This window comes from Schistocerca gregaria, chromosome X, assembly GCF_023897955.1.
Source record: "Schistocerca gregaria isolate iqSchGreg1 chromosome X, iqSchGreg1.2, whole genome shotgun sequence".
In the NCBI taxonomy this organism is placed as follows: domain Eukaryota; kingdom Metazoa; phylum Arthropoda; class Insecta; order Orthoptera; family Acrididae; genus Schistocerca; species Schistocerca gregaria.
The window spans coordinates 445,079,530-445,101,760 of NC_064931.1; the positions used below are offsets into that span (position 1 = coordinate 445,079,530).

General features: G+C 40.6%; 1 protein-coding gene across 1 annotated transcript in view; it reads left to right on the forward strand.

Annotated features, from left to right (window-relative positions):
- The window catches only part of LOC126298398 (uncharacterized), a 257,404-nt gene that overhangs the window by 35,077 nt on the left and 200,096 nt on the right, over positions 1 to 22,231 (forward strand). The window contains exon 2 of the mRNA XM_049989711.1: positions 15,005 to 15,250. Coding sequence (XP_049845668.1) covers positions 15,005 to 15,250 — 246 coding nt within the window. The remainder of the gene's footprint in view (positions 1 to 15,004; positions 15,251 to 22,231) is intronic.

Genomic DNA, 22,231 nt, shown 5'->3' on the forward strand with positions numbered 1-22,231 from the left:
GTCATTGAGTTGCTTTCGGTGGAAAACCAGAACATCGCCGATATTCAGAGGCGCTTGCAGAATGTTTACGGAGAGCTGATAGTGAACAAGGTGTCTGTGATAACCGCAACAAGGTTGCAAAAAAAACCGTGTCTGATCTCCAGCGTGCCGGCCGGCACTGCTGTGACTCCTGAAATGTTGGAAAGTGCCGACAGTTTCACTGGAGGCGATCGACTGATCACAATCAAACACTTCGCTACCAGCTGGATATCTTAGTTAGTAGTGCTGACCCGCTCTTTCACCAGTTGGGGCACTTGAAAGCGTGTTCCTGCTGGGTTCCTCGCCACATAACAGAAGACAACACCGTATATGAGGATTTCTTAGCAGATCTCTCGTCCGCAGGCATTCCAGCTGGTCAACAAAACTGACCCCCTCCGTATATGGCAAAACAATGACTATAAATTGTCCAACGACGTCTCGAGTAACAATGTGAATTCGGCGCACAGCGAAGGAATGCCAGATTTAGGAAAATACGCCAGCCCCCAGCCCTTACAGTTATCGATAAAATAGTGTATCAGCTCCCATGCCGTTCGGAGCACCTTCCAAAAACACCACTGAGGCTTGGGACCGTCGTCGTGGTTGCGGTGGTCTGCAATAGCGCAAATCAAGAACATTAATCTATTCAATGATCTGAAATCCAGGTGTAATAATAGCTCCTCTTGCGGCCCAAACTCATCAACAAAGACGAGATACGTTTCACCTAAACGTTGCAACATAAGGCATTTCATTCAAAGTCTTGAGGAATGAATCAATTTAGAAAGCATATGTGCACTAAACGTATTCGCACTCAACTCATCATGACTGTTAGCCGCTTAAAATATTTAAATTTTCTCTAGTTAGCAAATATGGGTTTGGTTTACAATCCAAACACACGTTTAGCTACTGGAATACGACAAGACATTTTCTTGACTAGTTGTTTTAGGCAGTTTAGTGGGCGAGAGCTCCATCAGTTACCAAGTCCCGTACTAACATTTAAAATATCCGATATGTTAGGTACTTAATAAGTAAGTGTATTAGTAGCTGTTAAATTAATTTTTATTTTATTCTACACTGGATATAAAATTTTATTTTTATCTACTTCAATGCTTCTAAAACAAAGTAGTTGAGATGAAACGTGATGATACGCAGGAATTCCGTTTCAGTCCACACACACGGCAATGTAAGATGGTGCTTCGACGTAGATGACGTATGTTACAATGTGTTTTATGGCTATCATTATTATTATTGGGAAAAATTAATCCTTACGATTAATTATACTAAATGGCTCATACGACGATTAGCTACTATCTTTTGAGAGCTCGTTGACAACATAAAAAGTAAGAATGAAACTTCTCGTATTTCACTGTCGATAAACTCATCAGCTAGGTATAGTCTATAATCGTAAATGTTCATGGCATGTGAACATAACGAAAAACAAGCTTCCATTTCGGTGACAGTAACTTCAGTCGATAAAAGACTGAAAACATCTATACATTCGACTGTAAAATAAATTCGAGTCATCTAAATATGAACAGAAACACCAAAATGAAGATTTAAACGGAGGTAACTATTATCAAGCTAAGATTTGTGAGGGAGCTGTAAATTATTTGCAAACTATTGAAGCGCGCTGTATCCTGTGTGCGACATATTTCAAATAAATAAGGATCAAAGAAGTCAAAGCCTTGACGGAAGAACTCTAAAAACGAGAGGACTGTTTCCTGGCAAAATTTGGCCACACTGTGTTCAATAGATACGGTTTGTTAGGAAGAGTGCCGAGCTGTCATCAGATGTAGAGATGGGGCCACCAAAACTTAGTTATTCGCTTGGATGACGGCATAACCAAACACGACTGTCGACCACGTCGTACAAGGAACGTGATTCATCCGACCAGGCGACACGTTTCCTTTGAGCCTCGATTACTCTCTCGATTATCCCGTGCCAAACACAGTCGTAAATGAATATGTCTTTGGGTCAATATTTGGCCCCATGGCACGTAAATGTTTAAATCCAGTGTTCCCTAAAGAGAATTCTGCAAAAAGTTCGGTTATCAATCCTATTTGATATTTCTTTAGAGCACACACTTTTTTCACCTTAGCTGCACCCCCAAAAGATTGTATCACAGAACAGCATTGAGTGAAAATATGCAAGCAATACTGTCTACACGTCACCACAATAAGAAACGCTTTTTAAAGAAAAGTTAAGTGTGACTGAGCTTACCCACGCCCTGTTACCAGCTTAGTTCACTATACCTTCGGATGCCGATTTAACTTCGTACATGCAACTTCATACAGTGAGTGCCCTTTGATCTCTATTTCTAGCGTTAATAAGTCAGCCTAATTTGATTGTAAACGACTTGATACGAGTTTTTACAAGGTTAAGGGTTACACTTTTAGATGTAATCCAGTTTTAAGCCCGTTCTATCATTCTGCAATGTTGCACTTACAAATTCTATGTGGGTCAAAATCAGTAGCGGGCCAAACTTTAATCTCGGTGTGACATCATATGTTTTATTCCCCCACACAGAATTTCCTTTTATTCCTGTGATATTATTTGGTAATTTCACCACGTTTTCTGTTATTAATGACTAAATGGGCGCTAACAGAATAACTTAAACGCCATCATTTTGGTGTTCTAAGAAGAATTTTATTACGTACACAATTTAAGACCTTAGAGAGAGCTCAGAAAAATGTCTTTTGGATCAATTTTCTTCTACATTTCTACCACGAAGAAATTTTGTGAGATCAGGTACTGGTTACTATGGAAAGAAGCCTTCACTAATATCAAACTGCTATACTTACATGGTATATGGTCAGGAAGATGGCGCGGTATTCTGTTATAAACTAACATCTCAAAAGCTTATAAGAACATGGGAATAAGGCATATGGGTCAATAATCAGAGCTCCAGTACTTATCTAAAATTTTATACGTAGGTATCACTATTCGTAATCCAGTGTTTCAGCAAATATAATTGGGCAATCCTTACAAGCAAATCCGTTTACAAGAAGATGTATCGACAGGCTATAAAGATAACTCAATGGATTAGTTAGTCAGTGCACTACCTTAGTACCTGAGCAGAAATGCCATCAAAATGGGAAGAGCTAATGCTTTCAGTGACATGATTTTTTTAATGTCTCTCAGAGTTGATTTTAGAAAACTAACATCTGATAGTGGGTTTCATTTGGCTGTCTTTGGAAAATGAGATAATGTATTTAGTTTTTTGGCAGTGGTTTCAGTTCAAAGTATTATACAGGGTGCGAAAATAAACTGACCCAGAAAGTATATCATGCGTCTTATGATAGGCAACCTAATTTACAGCTTCCGCAGCCAGGTAAGATAATGTACTCTGTTTTTCCTGTTTTAAGGTGAACGGAATATTTCCCTGGAAAATTTTATTCTCTCTACACTTCTTATACTTGGGTTTCAGCACTTCCTGTTAACTAAACCTGGCCGGCCGGAGTGGCCGTGCGGTTCTAAGCGCTGCAGTCTGGAACCGAGCGACCGCTACGGTCGCAGGTTCGAATCCTGCCTCGGGCATGGATGTGTGTGATGTCCTTATGTTAGTTAGGTTTAATTAGTTCTAAATTCTAGGCGACTGATGACCTTAGAAGCTAAGTCGTATAGTGCTCAGAGCCAAACCTGGTTGATTCATTTTCTGATTACCTGGTCTAGTAGACATATTCTCAGCATAACTAGCAATGCAGAGGTAGATGCAGTGATGGCGCATGTAAAACATAATAGCGCACTACGAGAATAAGGAAGAAGAAAATAACGGCAAAGAAGAATGTAAGTAGGAAAAAGACGAAGACGAAAATCAAGCTAGCAGGTAACAACAGATAATAGGAATGTATTTGCCAAGGTGATTATAAATTATGAGTCCCTTTGGAAGTCAGATCTGGAAGCTGGAGAGATCTGGAGAGACTGAATAAGAGTGTCTGATCGTTCTTTCCACCAACCTGTCGTCATCTAAAGTGTCTCCAACACTGAAGACAGCTCGTTGGTCGTGGGATATCCTTGGCGGAGGCTACTACGCTTTCAGTTCGAACCTGTGATTGTGCATTTTGTGGGATGCCACTTGCCCAGGTTAGTCTCTGTATCTACAGAGAGCAAGATCTGTAGTACTGACTGTAATAGTAGACGACACGTCTCATTAATGTATCTTGTGTGGTTATTATCCAAGTATTAACACATTTAGAATTTCTTTTATAACACTCAATATAGCTTTCTTAATTGTTTGGTAACTTTTCCATACAACTTCCGAAAAGTGAGACACGTGTCTGGCTCTCGGGTACGCACTAAGAAGAGTGAGTATTTCGTATTCACAACTAAGCTACGCCCGATATAAAGTACATTGAAGAACACTGAAGAACGCCAGAAACACAGATAAGTGTCCGGCCTTCCAGAACGCCCGAAACAGAGTGACTAGGGCAGCCAATGTACTTCGTCTCTAAGACGCTCCAAAGCGACCCGAAGGTGTCCGAAGAACTTCGGTTGCAATATCGTTACTCTCATGTTTCTCAAAATTAGTGAAATTTAATAAACAAAAACGATAGACTCATAGGGTAACCATGAGAGATCGTCATACTAAAAACTGGATTAAATACAATGAAAAGTATATAAATAATTAATAAGAGAATTTATGAGCTTGGCGAATAGCACCCGAATTGCCGACCAATCAGAAGCAAGTTCATTACAACTAGTGGACTCTCCGACGCGACTGGTACATACTGTACCATATATCCCTTGAGCCTCACTCCATTTTTGTACCAAATGTTACTTCACGTGTATCAAGCTGCATCAAGGCGAGTTTCTAGCAAAATAAAATGCTGGCAGTCACAGCCAGGAACATCACATGATAGTTGGGGCTTACTTCAGCAATGTGAGAGATGACATAGCGGTTAAGACACTTCGGGTACGTATGAGCCTTAACCCTTGTCCTAAAAGGTGAATTTTCGCTTTCCGTGATTTCCGTAAATCACTTACGGTTAATACCAGATTGGTTCCATAGAAAAGTTACACGGACATCCTTGGTTCGATCTTGTGCCACATCTCTAAAGACACTGTCGCCGAGACGTTTCCCTTTCACATATAATGGAGACTAAACATCTACGATGTCTTTCGCTTGCGCGGCTCTGTATTTTCGTAACTGAAATCATAATTGTGATAGCTGCCAAAATATACTTTGATTTTAATACGTTAATGGATAATCAAGTTCATGAATTCTATTATCTCAGCGACATAACTGCGTTATTTACGAAACACCGCGACGTGCAAAGACATTAGCTGCTAGCTGCAAACGTTGCTTAAGATTCCTAAAGCGCACAAAACCGAATAACACTCTTGCATGAGTTGAATACTGAAGTAGCTCCAAGCAGTTTAATCGACGTTTAGCCGGCCTGTGTAGCCGAGCTGTTCTAGGTGCTTCAGTTTGGAACCACGTGACCGCTACGGTCGCAGGTTCGAGTCCTACCTCACTCATGGATGTGTGTGATGTCCTTAGGTTGGTTAGGTTTAAGTAGTTCTAAGTTCTAGGGGACTGATGACCTCATATGTTAAGTCCCATAGTGCTCAGAGCCATTTGAACCATAACCAACGTTTGTACCGCTTATTTGTACTGTTTAAGGAGTCCTTCCAACAATTTGTGCATATAACAACATAAAAATTACCAGCTCTTTCCTGTTCTCAGTACCCACATTAAACTATCAATGTAAGATACTCGAGCTCACAAAAGCACCAATTTTTGTTGAGTTATAAACGTTTATCAGGCAAAGAAATACCGATAAAAATACAGTGCCACTACTCATTCAGTAGTGTAGCTTGTATACATAAAGCTGTGGGTAAATAAAAGGAAAGATGACAGCAAAAAATAAGCAGCACAAAAGCGATACCGAACGAGACTAAGGGGCTGCACGAAAAGAGATTTAATGAAGAATAAAGATGTTCGAAGGGAGTTTAATGAACACTCTGTTAGTGAAAATCTAACTGAATACAGAGAGGGTGGAAACAGCATGTGAATAGAAGGAGAGATGAAAGACCAGCAAATAAAATCCTGAAAGGAAGGAAAAATATAGCTCGATTAAGAAAACGATGGACGTAAACTTTGCGGAGGCAGAACAACCAACGCCTAATCCTTGCACGTAAGACAACGACAACAATGACGACATCAAACTTTACGGGAAAATGTAGCCATTACTTTACCGAGATCAGTCATCAAACAAAGTATACTTACAACGTTAATCGCGTTACAATTCATCTGCGATAATCGCCGAGTCGTTGTTTAGTCTTCGTTAGACCTTTCATTTCTACTTGGCAAGGCACTGGACAATGAACTCGAAAGCATCCAATGAAAAGGTTTATTTATTTACTTATTTATTTACATGTCAAGTTCCGTAGGACCAAATTGAGGAGCAAATACCAATGTCATGGAACGTGTCAGTACATGAACTTACAAGATAAAAGTAATACCAGATGAAAATAAATGTTCATGAACCTGAAAGAAAATCAGTCTATAAGTTTAAGCAAACGCTATCAGCAATACAATGAGAATCAGCTTAACTTTTCAAGGAACTCTTCGACAAAATAGAAGGAGTGACCCATGAGGAAACTATTCAGTTTCGATTTGAAAGCGCGTGGATTATTGCTAAGATTTTTGAATTCGAGTGGCAGCTTATTGAAAGTGGATGCAGCAGTATACTGCACACCTTTTTGCACAAGAGTTAAACAAGTCCAGTCCAAATGGAGGTTTGATTTCTGCCGAGTATTAACCAAGTGAAAGCTGCTTACTGTTGGAATTAAACTATTATTGGTAACAAGAAACGACAATGAGGAATATACATATTGAGAGGCCAGTGTCATAATACCCAGACTCGTGAACAGAGATCGACAAGAGGTTCGTGAACTCACACCACTTATAGCCCGAACCGCCCGTTTCTGAGCCAAAAATATCCTTCTAGAACTGGAAGAGTTACCCCAAAACATAATACCATACGACATAAGTGAATGAAAATAAGCAAAGTAGACTAATTTACGTGTCGAAGTATCACTCACTTTAGATACCGTTCGAATAGTGAAAATGGCAGTGTTAAGTCTTTGAACAAGATCCTGATCGTGGGCTTTCCACGACAGCTTACTATCTATCTGAACACCTACGAAATTGAACTGTTCAGTATCACTAATCATATGCCCGTTTTGTGAGATTAAAACGTCAGGTTTTGTTGAATTGTGTGTTAGAAACGGTAAAAACTGAGTCTTCCTGTGGTTTAACGTTAGTTTATTTTCTACAAGCCATGAACTGAGGTCATGTACTGCACTACTTGAAACCGAGTCAATGTTGCACACAACATCCTTTACTACCAAGCTAGTGTCATCAGCAAACAGAAAGATTTTAGAGTTACACATAATACTAGAGGGCATATCATTTATATAAATAACGAACGGGAGCGGCCCCAATACTGATATCTGGGGCACCCCCCACTTGACAGTACCCCACTCAGATCCCACATCACAGCTGTTATCAACATTGTGAATAATGACCTTTTGCTGCCTGTTGCTAAAGTAAGAGGGGAACCAATTGTGAGCTACTCCCCTTATTCCGTAATGGTCCAACTTCTGGAGCAATACTGTGAGCTCAACACAGTCAAATGCCTTTGTCAAATCAAAAAATACGCCAAGCATTCGAAACTTCCCCTTATTCCGCAATGGTCCAACTTCTGGAGCAATATTATTAGCTCAACACAGTCAAATGCCTTTGTTACATCAAAAAATACGCCAGGCATTCGAAACTTTTTGTTTAGCCCATCCAGTACCTCACAGAGAATAGAGCATATAGCATTATCAGTTGTCCAACGACTTCTAAAGCCGAACTGTACATTTGATAGCAAATCGTGTGGTATAAAATGATCAATTAACCTTACATACAGAGCCTTTTCGACAACTTTAGCAAATAATGATGGCAGAGAAATAGGTCTAAAATTGTCAACATTATCCCTTCCTCCCTTTTTATAAAGAGGCTTTACAACTGAGTACTTAAATCGCTCAGGAAGCTGACCATTCCTAAAGGAAAAATTACAAATATGGCTAAATACAGGGCTAACATGTTCAGCAGAGTACATTAATATTCTACTAGACACTCCATCATAACCATGACATTCCTTAGTCTTCAGTGATTTAGTTATTGACTCAATCTCCCTCTTGTCTGTATCACAGAGGAGTATTTCAGACGTCAATCTCGGAAAGGCATTTGCTAAGAAATTCATATGATTTCCTGTAGAAACTAAATTTTTATTTAATTTACCAGCAATGCTCAGAAAATGGTTGTTAAATACTGTACATATATCTCATTTATCAATAAATATTATTATTGCGAACTGACTTTATATCATCAACCTTGTGCTGCTGACCAGACACTTCCTTCACAACTGACGATATGTCTTTAATTATATCCTGTGAATTAGCTATTCTATTTGCATACCACGTACTTTTTGCCTTGTTAATAACATTTTTAAGCACCTCACAATAGTGTTAGTAAAGGGGCTTCTGTAGCTTAATTGTGACTGCTTCTAACATTTTGATATAATTCCTGCTTTGTTCTACATGATATCCTTATTCCACTAGTCAGGCCACCGGGCCGTCCATTACTGCTAGTACCCCGTTAGAATGTTCTAATGGAAAGCAACTCTCAAAGAACATGAGAAATGTGTTATGGAAAGCATTGTATTTATCATCTATATTATCGGCACTATAAACATCTTGCCACTCTTGTTCCTTGACAAGTTTTGAAAAACTCTCTATTGCTGTTAGATTAACTTTGCTATGTAGTTTGTAATTACATACGACATTGGTTTGAGTGCAAAAACCTTTTAGTGTTAAAATTTGTGCGTCATGGCCTGAAAGGCCATTCACCCTTTTACTAGCAGAATGCCCATCTAGTAATGAAGAATGAATAAAAATATTGTCTATGACTGTGCTACTGTTCCCCTTCACCCTAGTCAGAAAAAAACACAGTTTGCATCAGATCATATGAATTTAGGAGATCTAATAACATCCTTTTTCTTGCACAATCATGTACAAAATTAATATTGAAGTCACCACATATAACTACTTTCTGGTACTTCCTGTAATGTTCAGCTAGAATCTTGTATTTAGTATGAATGCTTAAGTGTGTGTGTGTGTGTGTGTTTGCGTGTGTGTGTGTGTGTGTGTGTGTGTGTGAGAGAGAGAGAGAGAGAGAGAGAGAGAGAGAGAGAGAGAGAGAGAGAGAAAATGTTCAAATGTGTGTGAAATCTTATGGGACTTAACTGCTAAGGTCATCAGTCCCTAAGTTTACACACTACTTAAACTAAATTATCCTAAGGACAAACACACACACCCATGCCAGAAAGGGGGACTCGAACCTCCGCCGGGACCAGCCCCAACCAGCCTCATAGTCCATGACTGCAGCGCCTTAGACCACTCAGCTAATCCCGCACGGTAGAGAGGGAGAGAGAGAGACAGAGAGAGACAGTGTGTTTGTGTTTGCTATTCCATCACGCTGAAACGGCTGGAAGGATTCGAATTAAATTTGGAATGGAGGTGGTTTATCCCATGAGTTAACACTTGGGCTGCTTATATATATCTACTTACCAAAACGTTGTGTGTGAAAAAAAATTGCAGCCCGCGACACGCGAATACCTATATTTTATTCATCCAATCATTGACAATGAGAGCGCTTTGGCATTTGCTCCCCGCAAAATGAAAAGAGAAAAAAGTTTATCACTTACCACATTTTCGCTTATCATGGAGTAAAATTGCCGCATGAAGCATGACGTTTCAATTTATTACTTCTTTACTATTAACTTTATTCTCTACACATTTTTCATACAGTATTCATGTATACCACTGACTGTACCAGCAACATTACAGCATTCAGCGACACATAGTTCAGGAGTTATGACGTGATGAACACTGAGAATAATGACAAGCTGCCGCATCATGCATGACGTTTTAATTTATTACTTCTTTACTACTAACTCTGGTACCAATACATTTTGTAAGGAGTAGCCACATACACCGCTCGATGTACGTGCAACATTATACCAATGTACGATACATAGTTCAGGAGATACGTTTTCATAAACATCGAGCTACGTGAAAATAAACATGCAGTTCAAAATGGCTCTGAGCACTATGGGACTCAACTGCTGTGGTCATTAGTCCCCTAGAACTTAGAACTACTTAAACCTAACTAAGCTAAGGATATCACACACATCCATGCCCGAGGCAGGATTCGAACCTGCGAGCGTAGCAGTCGCACGGTTCCGGACTGCGCGCCTAGAACCGCGAGACCACCGCGGCCGGCAACATGCAGTTATATAGGTGTACAAATACGTGTGAAATACGTTAAATATATGTGAAATATGTGTTATATATAAGTACGTGGACAAAGCCATTGGTAAAAAAAACTTCCTCCTAAGCCATTGAAAGGTTTTCCAACAAATTTGTTACACATTAGTTTTAGTTACGATCTGGAAATAAATATTGTATGGATAAGAGTTACTAGCCTCCTACTGTGGTGGGGATGGGCCTGATAACATGGAGAAAGATGGCGGAAGATGGAGATGGATAGGTAGAGAGGGGAAGGGAGGATATTAACACAGACAGGAGGGAAGAGAACATAGGCAGAGAGAGGAGGAAGAGGAAACGGACAGAGAAAGGGAAGAGAAGGAGATGGACAAGGGAGGGGAGAGGGAGTGATGTAAGACGAATATAAGGAGGACATGGACAGAGGGAGGGGGAGGAGGAATTGAACAGGGAGAGGGGACAGGAGGAGACGGACTGAGAGGGGAAGAGGAGATCGACAGAGAGTGCAGGGTGGAGGGGATGGACAGAGAGTGAGCGAAGGAGGACTGGGACTAATACAAGCTTTTTATGATTAATAACTGTTTAACCATGGTGCAGAGCTGGTATAAAATAATGAAGCTGCCGCAGTAAGGTAAAAAATATTTGTTTACAGAAACAGATACACTGAAATGTTGGATGATGATGTCCTCAATAGTCAGAGATCGGTCCGACGAGAGTGGACCATGAAAGATATTACAATGTAAAGGGATAAAAATTGTTAGGAAATTATTACCCATTGCAAGAGCACATTAAGATTAACATTGCTTCGTAATGAGCGTAATAGACAAAAGATTCCATATCAGTTGATTATGGGATATCCAGTCAGTCAACACTGCCATGTACGAAGCGACAACAGGTGAAAACACCACATGAATCTTGGTGTAGGAATGGCAAGGTCCAGATTAGAAATTACCAGAAGAAGGTCAATGAATTACTATCAAGTGATGAAGGAGAGCGCTTGTTATACCTTCGACCAATTTTCTAATGTTGTTCGTAGTTTTGAGACCCTCATAGAGGTGTCTTAACAAACAAGGGAGAGAGAGAGAGAGAGAGAGAGAGACAGAGAGAAAAACAGAAAGACAGAGAGAGAGAGAGAGAGAGAGAGAGAGAGAGAGGGAGAGAGAGAGAGAGAGAGAGAGAGAAAGGGGGGGGGTGTAGGCTATATTCTTCTCTCTTCAGGTGTTAGGCATTTGCTTGTTGCGTCGTCATGTTCAGAACCTCTTGTCTGTGGTTACTACTGAAATTTTCTGGTCGGTAATTCATTATTATTGTAGGCTTCCTGTTTCCATTCATTCTTGTGACATGATTTCTCCATTTGTGTCTATACTCCCTAATATGTTCATTAATGCTTTTAAGTCCCAGTTCTTCTTAGAGTGTTGTACCTCTTACATCACAAATAAAATATAAATTATAATGGAACTGTTTTGTGTATCTTTATGCCGATTTCCTTGCTCGTCTTTTTGTTCAGTGTTCTGTACGTGGTTTTATTAATATAACTGAACATTTCAGTTTTTTCGGTGTGACTTTCTCGTTTGTGAACACTTTTCAAGAAGTTGAATTCATTCACACTTTTTCTTTTCTGGTCACTTATTACAAATTTGCGTAGTACTAAATCTTTAGCGTTAAAAAGAACGACTTTTGCTTTTCGTGTCGAAATTGTTAAGTAACAGCGTCTGGCAGCAATATATAATTTACTAATGTCTTCTTGAAGGTTGTTCTTTCAATCAAGTTAAAAGAAGTTGGTCATCAGCAAAGAGTGTTGTCATTAGATAGTTTCGCTCGTTAAAATGATGGGTGTAAAACTTCCTTTCTTCCCTTATCGGAACATATCATCAACATAGACATTACAAAGGATCGGAGACAAACTGATTCCATACCGTAAGCCTAAATTTATCATTACTTTAACATAATCTTTTCCAGCAATGGCAAATTTGGAATCTTCGTACATTTGTTTGAATTCTCTTAGTAATTAGTGTGACATGGCTCTCCTTTCTACTATTTTCCACGACATTCGTAAATCGACAAAGGCTTTCATGTAGTCAAGAATGAGCAGATGTTTCTCTCTACTAAATTCCATATTCTTTTTATTTATTTGTCTAATGACAAACGTGTTGTCTGAGCATGACATCGCCTTCCTGAACCCAGTTAGATCCTCCAAAAGATTGCTGTTGGTCTTGGAGTAATTATGATCTAAAATATTTTATACTTATTGTTGAGTATAGAAATGGCTTTGTAATTCTCACAGTGTTTACTACCTTTTATCTTAAACATAAACGTTACGAAGGATAATTTCCAGGTGGTCAGAAATTCTTTCATTTTTCAGCATTTGTTCATGAAGAGAAGGAATGTATATTTCACTAGAGGAGACGCATATTCGATCAGTACGGTATTGATGACGTCCATTCTTGGCGGCTTCCTATTTTTCATTTTTCTTAGCACTTCCTCCTATTCCGTCATTTTTATTGTGTCTGAACTTGGGTTTTCCTTCTCTTCAATTATCAAAACGTCATGCACTTTCGTACAAAGCTTCTTATATTAATCAAACCATTGTAAATTACTTATAGCATCGATGCTCATAGGATCTTTTGTTCCCTTATTGAAGTGCTTCATTGTTTTATCAGGAAATTCTTTCCTCCCATAAATATCTTTTCCTACTTCTAAACTGAATCAGTCCCAACTCTCCTGCTTAACTGATCTGCAGAGTTGCTTTGCTTCTGCCGTTAGCTTCTTATATTCATATTTACTTTAGGTTGCCTTGTTATGTAGTGATTTAAGGTATGCTACTTTTTCTCTTTAAGCAGTCTCTCTATATATCATTCTAGTACTTTAATTTTTTGTCTTCTTCCCTTGATTCGCGTATCCAGTAGATTATGAGGTGGCTTTTGCTGCTATACTTTTAACGTTCTTCCATTCTTGTTGCAAATCTTTAGTTCTCTTTATTTCGTCACTATATTTATTCAGTCGGTAGCCGTACAATTTTCTAACGGCGGATTCTTTGGGCACGTTGATTTCCCCGCTGCTTTTTATGACTACTTGAATCAGGATTAATTTTCATACATCTAGCATATGGTGATTCGTGTTCAGTTCTGCTCCTCTGTGTATTTTTACCACTGTAGAATTCATGATTGGTTTCCGATTGACTAGAACGAAGTTTAATATCGATTGCTACCTTTTCACTACCCAGTTAATTTTGTGTATTTTGCTATGCTAGGAAACATGTATTCATAATACGGAAGTTACTGAAGCATGCGAAATATATGCAATGTGATTCAAACCTCCTGTTACACAGCTATATGTGTTGAACAGGGGCTCAGGAAAGCAGGAACTGCTAATAAACTCCTGTCTGCAAATGCGCCGATTGCATATACTTTGAACGAATAAAGGCTATACATATGGTCAGAGGTCGGTGTCTCGTGTCAAGTGACGTCTTGTATGACATGGCACGTGTCATCATAGAACAACCGAATGTTATGAAGGGCATGGACATTAGCCGCCATTGAGTTATCGAGAAGGTGGTGCATTACAGACTGGCAGAGTACTCGTTTTCCGAGTACGCTGACATGTTGCTCATCTACGGTGAAAGTGGTTGTTTAGCGCAACACCTGTATCATTATTCGGTGGCCACAACGGTTTCACGATTTAACACCTCTGGACTTTTTCCTGTGAAGCTACAAATGGTTCATCTGGCTCTGAGCACTCCGGGACTCAACATCTGAGGTCATCAGTCCTCAAAAACTTAGAACTACTTAATACTAACTAACCTAAGGACATCACACACATTCCTGTCCGAGGCAGGATTCGAACCTACGATCGTAGCGGTGGCGTGCTTTCAGACTGAAGCGCTTAGAACCGCTCGGTCACTGAGGCTGGCCCTGTGAAGCTACATGAAAAGTACTGCTTGCGAGGTGCCTGTGGAATCGCAGGACGATCGTCTTGCGCGTGTAATGCCTGCAGCGGAGGTCATTCAGGACACTCGAAGACCTATGTCGTGTGTATGTGACTAGTGTTCGCAGATAAACTTCGTGCAACGACAATCGCGGTCGCCATTTCGAGCGTATGTTGAAGTTTACGCAGGTACGAGTGGGTTGGTGCATTTGCAGTGTATATTTTAATGCTCTTCCAAACGTCGCATTTCCGGAGAGAGGTTTCATTCCAAATATTGCTCTCCTAAGTCCCCTTTACAACATTTGTAACCGTGTAAAACGAATTCTGAATCACCCTGTGCGGATGAGAGACTGTGAGACATAGAGAGGGCGAAGATACCAATACAGCGAGCACATCTCTTCATTGATTTGTTAAGTTAGTGCTGGAGCGTCACAGAAATATGCAACCAACTCCAGTGGGAACCATTTGATGTGTCGTTCATCACTGAGAGTCTTACGCCGAAATTCTTCCACTGGAATACAATATTATTCCCTTACACTTCTTCCTCGTGTTGAACATGAAGGTAAACTTCAAGAACTAGAAAGGTGTTAGAAGGACATCGCAACTATACATCCAGTATACTATTCGACACCTGGTATACCCGGCAAAGTATCATATGCATGTCAATGGGCACGCTGTTTGGTAGCAGTAACGCAGACTTCTGCATGATAAAATATGTGTTGTGCAGGTGTGTTGGCTGCTGATATTGGTGGGCGTGGCGGCAACGGCGATGGCGGCGTCGCTGCCTGAGGACCCCGCGTCGTGGGAGCCGGAGCCAGACGAGGGCCAGCGCACGAGACGCTCGGGGTCCGGCTCCGGAGGAATACTCAGCTACATCAAGGAAAAAGTTTCCGGCAAAATCGCGCAGATCGCGTCCGCTTCCTCGTCCTCCGGCAGCGACCACGAGCCGCCACCAGAATACGGGCCGCCGGTCGTAAGTAGTGGAATATTCCTTCTACGGCTGACTTTTTTAACACAAACATTAAATTTAGCAACTTTATCATACAACCAATTTAACAGTATTTGATCATCGGACATTACAGACACAATATTATTGCACTTATGCGTTTAAAAGCAATTTTTTTGCCAGCAGGAGTAAAGGACAGCCAACAGAGTCGGCATGTAACTACTAACATCGTCTGTTATTCTAAGTGATTGTTTCACTGATATGAGAAGCCTTTGATTGTAGGGGAATTAATTTTTACATACACTATGTGACCAAAAGTATCCGAACACCTGGTTCAAAATGACTTACAAGTTCGTGACGCCCTCCATCCGTAATGCTGGAACTCAGTATGGTGTTGGCCTATCCTTAGCCTTGATGACAACTTACACTCCCGTAGGCATACGATCTATCAAGTGCTGGAAGGTTTTTGGGAATGGCAGCCCATTCTTCAGGGAGTGCTACACTGAAGAGAGGTGCCGATGTCGGTCGGTGAGGCCTGGCACGAAGTCGGCGTTCCCAAACATCCTAAAGCTGTTCTATTGGATTCTTGTCAGGATGCTGTGCAGGCAGAAATCTCGCTTGGACACGTATGACACAAATAACATCCAATCACTTGATCACGTTCGAAGTCCGTGAGTTCCGCGGAGCGCCCCATTCTGCCCTCTCACGATGTCTAATGACTACTGAGGTCACTGATATGGAGTACTGGGCAGTAGGTGGCAGCAAAATGCACTTAATATAAAAAGTATGTTTTTGTGGGTGTCCGGATACTTTTGATCACTTAGTGTATGAATATACAGGTAGTTGGCGATAAATGTCATGTGGAGACAGCTTTTACTGAGTGAATTACTAATGCGAAGTTGTCTGTTCTTCTGAAGAAGACGGGTTTAGATCCGTCGAGACCGTAGTCATGATCATTTGAAAACAACCATTTCTTGCAACTGGTTAGCTGTACTTTATACCAGCTGCTTTGTTCAAAAATGGTTCAAATGGCTCTGAGCACTATGCGACTTAACATATGTGGTCATCAGTCGCCTAGAACTTAGAACTTATCAAACCTAACTAACCTAAGGACATCACACACATCCATGCCTGAGGCAGGATTCGAACCTGCGACCGTAGCAGTCGCACGGTTCCGAACTGAGCGCCTAGAACCGCGAGACCACTGCGGCGGGCCAGCTGTTTTGTAACCGTTGCTGTAGTGCAGCCGTGAAAAAATAGTGCAGTTTTTTGTTCTTAGTATTGTGTTAGTCTTTCGCATACATGGGTAAAGATGTACCATTCTGTATCTGACAGTAATCATTAACCAAAAATTTCGACCATTTTTTCAAGTTATCTTTTAAGTTACTGCAGTTTTTCAAAAGTTTTCCAATGTGTGTTTCTGTAGAGCCTGCAAAACACAGGCCGGCCGGTGTGGCCGTGCGGTTCTAGGCGCTTCAGTCTGGAACTGCGTCACCGCTACGGTCGCAGGTTCGAATCCTGCCTCGGGCATGGATGTTTGTGATGTCCTTAGGTTAGTTAGGTTTAAGTAGTTCTAAGTTCTGGGGGACTGATGAGCACAGATGTTAAGTCCCACAGTGCTCAGAGCCATTTTGCAAAACACCCATTCATGACTCCTCTAACCTTCCCATTGCACTCAAGTTATTCTCCAACGACAAAATCACTAAGGGAATACCATACGGACCATTAAAACTGCAACACCTGGAAGTATAAAAATTAATGAAATTTTACGTATTGCGCGTTTAGACTATAGTAGAAAGAATTTACATTTCCACCCTTCCCCAGTCAATTCGCGAATGGCGCATGGGAATGTACTCGTATTTTTGCGGAATTTCAACAGTAAAGCTTCCCACGATGCCCAACGCCTCCCTTGTAGCGTCCGAAACTGGAGTTTGTTGAGAATCTCCGGTATGCCCTCAAGCCGACTAAAAGATCCATTGACGAAACGAGCCGCTCTTCGTTGGATCTTTTCTACCTCTCGTATTAATCAAGCCTAGTAAGGGTCCCAGACTGATGAGTCATACCCAAGAATCGGTAGAGCAAGTGTTTTGTAAGCCACTTCTTTCGTGGATGAATTACACTTCCTTAAGATTCTTCCTATGAGTGTCGGCTAATGCCAGATTTTCCTACTGTTTGTTTTATGTTGTCATTCCACATTCAGTCACTCCGGATGATTACTTCTACGTATTTTACGGCACTTGCCGCTTTCAGCTATTTGTTACCAATGGTGTAATCTCACAATAACGCTCTTCTTCGTCTATTATGAACGGTATTTTATTTTTATCTACACTCAGGGTCAACTGCCGGTCCCTGCTCCAGTAGTCAATGTTGTGCAGGTATTCGTGCAGTCTGATACACTTTTCTGGCGTTGCTACCTTCTTATAGACGACTGCATCATCTCATCATCTGCGAACAGCCTCATAGTTATCCCGACGTTATCCACCAACTCAGTTAACTGTATTGGAAATAGTAGAGGTCCCGTCATGTTTGCTTGGGATGCACCTGAAATTACCTTTACACAGGCGCCATGCGCTGGAACTCAGCGCACCTTTTTCTGCGATAAGGCCACCAGCTGAAATCCCTCTTGTCGCCGCGCTCGATCCTTGGGATTACAGCTCTTATGTCCTCCCTTCTACCTGGTTCATTTGTCTTGTGCTGTTCAGCTCTGTCAAGATGGCTCATTGGTGTGTCAGTGTCTCCATGCGACTGTCTGCTTCAAATCCCTGCTCATACAATCACAAGCAGAATTACCAACCATGCCTCTTAATACTTCATGCATTTATACATATCATGAACAAAACTGTTCAATAAAATTATCTGTTTTCTCCTCCTAAGTTATCTTTACACACAAGCTGTTATTATTATTAATTATTCCATGATACTGGTTTCACCACTTGCCTTTCGCGGCAAGTGCTCTACCATCTTTTTTTTTTTTTAAATCTCATTTTTGTTGTTGGTTTTTTCTTTTTTTTCGTTCGTTGCATCTGCTCATGGCTGACGTCGCAAGACACCCGTTTCAGTTCGTCGTTGATCTATTCACTCAGTATTTTTTATTGCAGACGGCAGCTTACCCTCTGACCGAACATGCTGAGTTAATGTGCCGGCTACCATCTGAGCTACCCAAGCACGACTCACGCCCCATCCTCACAGCTTTACTTCTGCCAGTATCTCATCTCCTACCTTCCAAACTTCACAGAAGCTCTCCTGCGAACCTTGCAGAACTAGCACTACTGAAAGAAACGATATTTCGGAGCGCAGCGGAGCAAGAAGCATAATATTCAGCAAAATCTTTAACTTTACGAAAAAACTACTGAAACTGCTCATTTCGCATGACTTTCACGAAAATCTAAACTTAGAATAAATATTCTCCTAGTACTCCTACATTGACTCACTCACTCTCTAATAGATTACTGATTAAACAATTCTGTTCAGCAACTGTTATTAGTACTCCATTACTTTCTAAGCCTCATGCAAACACATCTTCTCCATGCTCCTATGTTACACAGTTGTTATAGTTGCATGGTTGTGTTTGGTTGGGTTGTTGTGGGGGAAGTCATCGGTCTCATTGGATTATGTAAGGACGAGGAAGGAAATCGGTCGTGCCTTTTCAAAGGAACCATACCGGCATGTGCCTGGAGCAATTTAGGGCAATCACGGAAAATCTAAATCAGAATCGCTGTACGCGGGGTTGAACCGTCGTCCTCCCGAATGCGAGTCCTGTGGTTGCATTGTCTCATGCTCAACTGTCTGATCCTTGTGTTCATTTACATACATGTATCGTAAATTTAATGTCATGCTTACAAACTCTCTTATCTTTATTTAAATTTATGACAGGCATCTTAAATCTAATCTCATGTTATCAAGTGGCCCCAGTCATGCTTCATGCGCCGCTATGCACTCCAATTATCGTTATCGTCCAACAAAAGGAAATACGTAAGTACTGGTGTCACTCTCGATTCCACATCATCTCTGGTCTTCCTTCATTCATACATCGTCTACTCCAACCTTTTCGTCCCACGTTTCCTCATTTCCTGCTCCTAGACTATCCTTTCATTTCATTCGACGCCAAATTAGCCGTCCAATTGTACATCATGTTGCTGCCTCTGAAATTGTACATCATGTTGTTGCATTTGAAATTTCTGAGGTACCTTGCGTCTTCATATGATACTCCTTTCGATAACTCCTCCGTTTTACCTCTCATTAATATTTAAAAGACTTTATTTATCTTTACTTCACACGTTATTCACAATTGCAAAAGAAAATTTTAAGTCGTAAAAGAATGTTATGCCTACCCTAGACTTCTCCCGCGTGTTTCTGTTATTCACCTTACTACCTTTCATGTATATTGTCTTCAGTTATTTTCCGTATTGAATGTTAGCCAGAAATTTTCATATTTTTCCTCATCATTTATCTTTCATAGTTTTTCATGAGTTTTATCAGATTTCCTCCTTGTTCATCATACTCTCTTATTATGTTATTGTACAATGCCTGCGTTGACAATCCACGATGTGCAATGTTCCTTCACACATGCAGGCATGGTACAGATAATTGCACACATACTCTACATGATGGATTTCTGACCATGCTGGAAGTAACGAAAAATTTAACTGTTGATTCCAAACCTATGGATGCAGATTACTGCTGTTATCTCTAAGTACTTGAATCTTAGGAAGTGATTGTAATAGAACGAACCATCGTTTGATGTCTTCGTTACACTGCTTATCAGTGATCAAGGATTGATATACGATGCACCCAGTGCATGAGTCTGCTCTATTCTTTGATTGATCAGTGGACGAGGCAACTTAGTTCCTACTGAGTAGTTAAGAAATGAGTGTGCACTGCAGTACACCTCAGCTTCTCATTCCTCTATTCCCGATTCTCAGTAACTTTCACTTCGAAATTGCCTATCTCTTCCTCTATTATTTCCTGTTGTTGTTTATGTCTATGATTTCTACTCTGCTGCCATTACTTAAACCTCAATAACTCCTGCACCTCCATTATTTCAGAGACTGGTACGGACACAAAACATCAGATCCTTTATGTTCATTTCTTATAGTTTCCCTCGCCATCTTGTGGCTGTTAATTTTCGTCTGTTGCGTGACCCCACATTGTTTCTGCTCGATTACCACTAGTATATTATGCACACCTTCTTCTAGCCCTCGTTTCTGCTTGAACCGTGTGGTTATCTTTTTCCTCTTTCCATCGCTCTGCTTCGTTGATTGCATGACCGGAAACTGCTTCAACCTAAGCCCGATTTCAGCCAACCTTTCCTCCTGCCTGTCACTCTTGTCTCTTTATCTTGTGATTCTTGTTTCTCATATCGTTCCTTTGCCTTCTTCTTCAGCTTCTGTTATCTCTCTTTAGATTCTCTTATCACCTGTACAAAAGTCCATGTATATTATCATCCACATTCTCTTCCCTAACAACAGCAGTCAATGTACTTCGCTGACTCACTTGAACATTATCACCTGATACATTATCTACTCACTCATCTCCCCACATATACACAGATTCCGACATTACATTGACCACTTCCTGTCTGGCTCCTTCTGCACTCTCGTTATTTTCATTCTCCATCGCTGCGTCTCAATGTACCTGTTCCTGTCCTCGATGTATTCTCTCCTTCCTCCCGTTATCTGACCTACTTCTCTGACAGCTACCGAATTATTTTCTCCATCCTCCACCTGTGCATGCACTACCTCAATAATCTTTTCAATATCTGGTCTACTCTTACTCTGCCCTATCGTCCTGATCTGCTGCAAATTGCCCTCGCTGATTTTTTTACCTAATCTCTTCTCGAACCTACTTACTTTCCTCTGATGTATAGCGAGTGAATCGCTAACGCCATTACAGACACAATAAATACAGAAACAAAGCGAAGAGTGGACGAAGCTTCCAAGCTGAAATAAAAATACAAATTAGTAATGTTCTGCAAATTATTATTAGTAGTTATACAAACTATGAAACTATTCCGCTTCAAAATTCTTTAAATAATTATAATATTTTCTAAAAAGCTACTCATCCATATCATCTACCGCAGTCATCGGAATTTGCCGCATCTACATAGCATATAAAATTTCTGACTACAAACCAGAGCACCCAAACATTCTAATTAAAACTATCCCAAAAGGAAAAGCCAGTATCAATGTGAGTACATCCCTGGGCTGACAAAGTAAAATTTATATTGCTGCCTGGTACTCAGGACTTACTGCTGCAGAGAGCTCTCACGAACCTAGTGGTTACCAGTTGTTGTACAAGAGGTAGTAAAGAAAGGTTTCGCTTTCTGGCACTAGACGGGCTAATCGGGCCCAACTGACCATCCTCTAGCAATGGCATCACTGGATGAGGTATGAAGGGGCACCTGGCTAACACACTTCTGCCCTGGCGATTGCCGCGTTTCCGGACGTTAGAACCAGTAGTAATCGTTCGAACACCTCCCCAGATAGCCTCATGAAACGGAGTGCACCCTGTACAAGTCCACAAACCGAGGATATACCTTTGCCAGGACCTGCAATCAAACCTGTGTCCCCTGAATGCCAGTCATCCGTGCTGACCACTCAGCTATACAGGCAAAGTGTCACACCGGAGGAAGCACATCTAAATCCCTGCTAGACAAGCTATAAATATTTAAGGAAATGGCTGCAACAACTAAGTTACGGTGGTACGTTCGCTATTACAATATTTAAGGAGGGTGCACAATCTACTAAATGAAAATCAATGATCCAACAATATTAATTTATTTATAAAAACAGCAGAAAAACAAAGTTGCGAACATGAGGAAACGCACCTAAATCCCTACTTGACAATTAATATATAATTAAAGAAATGTCTGTAACTGCTAAGTTATGGTGGTGGGTTTGTTAGTACAATATTTAAACTGGTCACACTAATTACTAAATGAAAATCAATGACCCAACAATATTAATTTATTTATAAAACACCAGAAAAACACAGTCGTCAAAAGTGCTA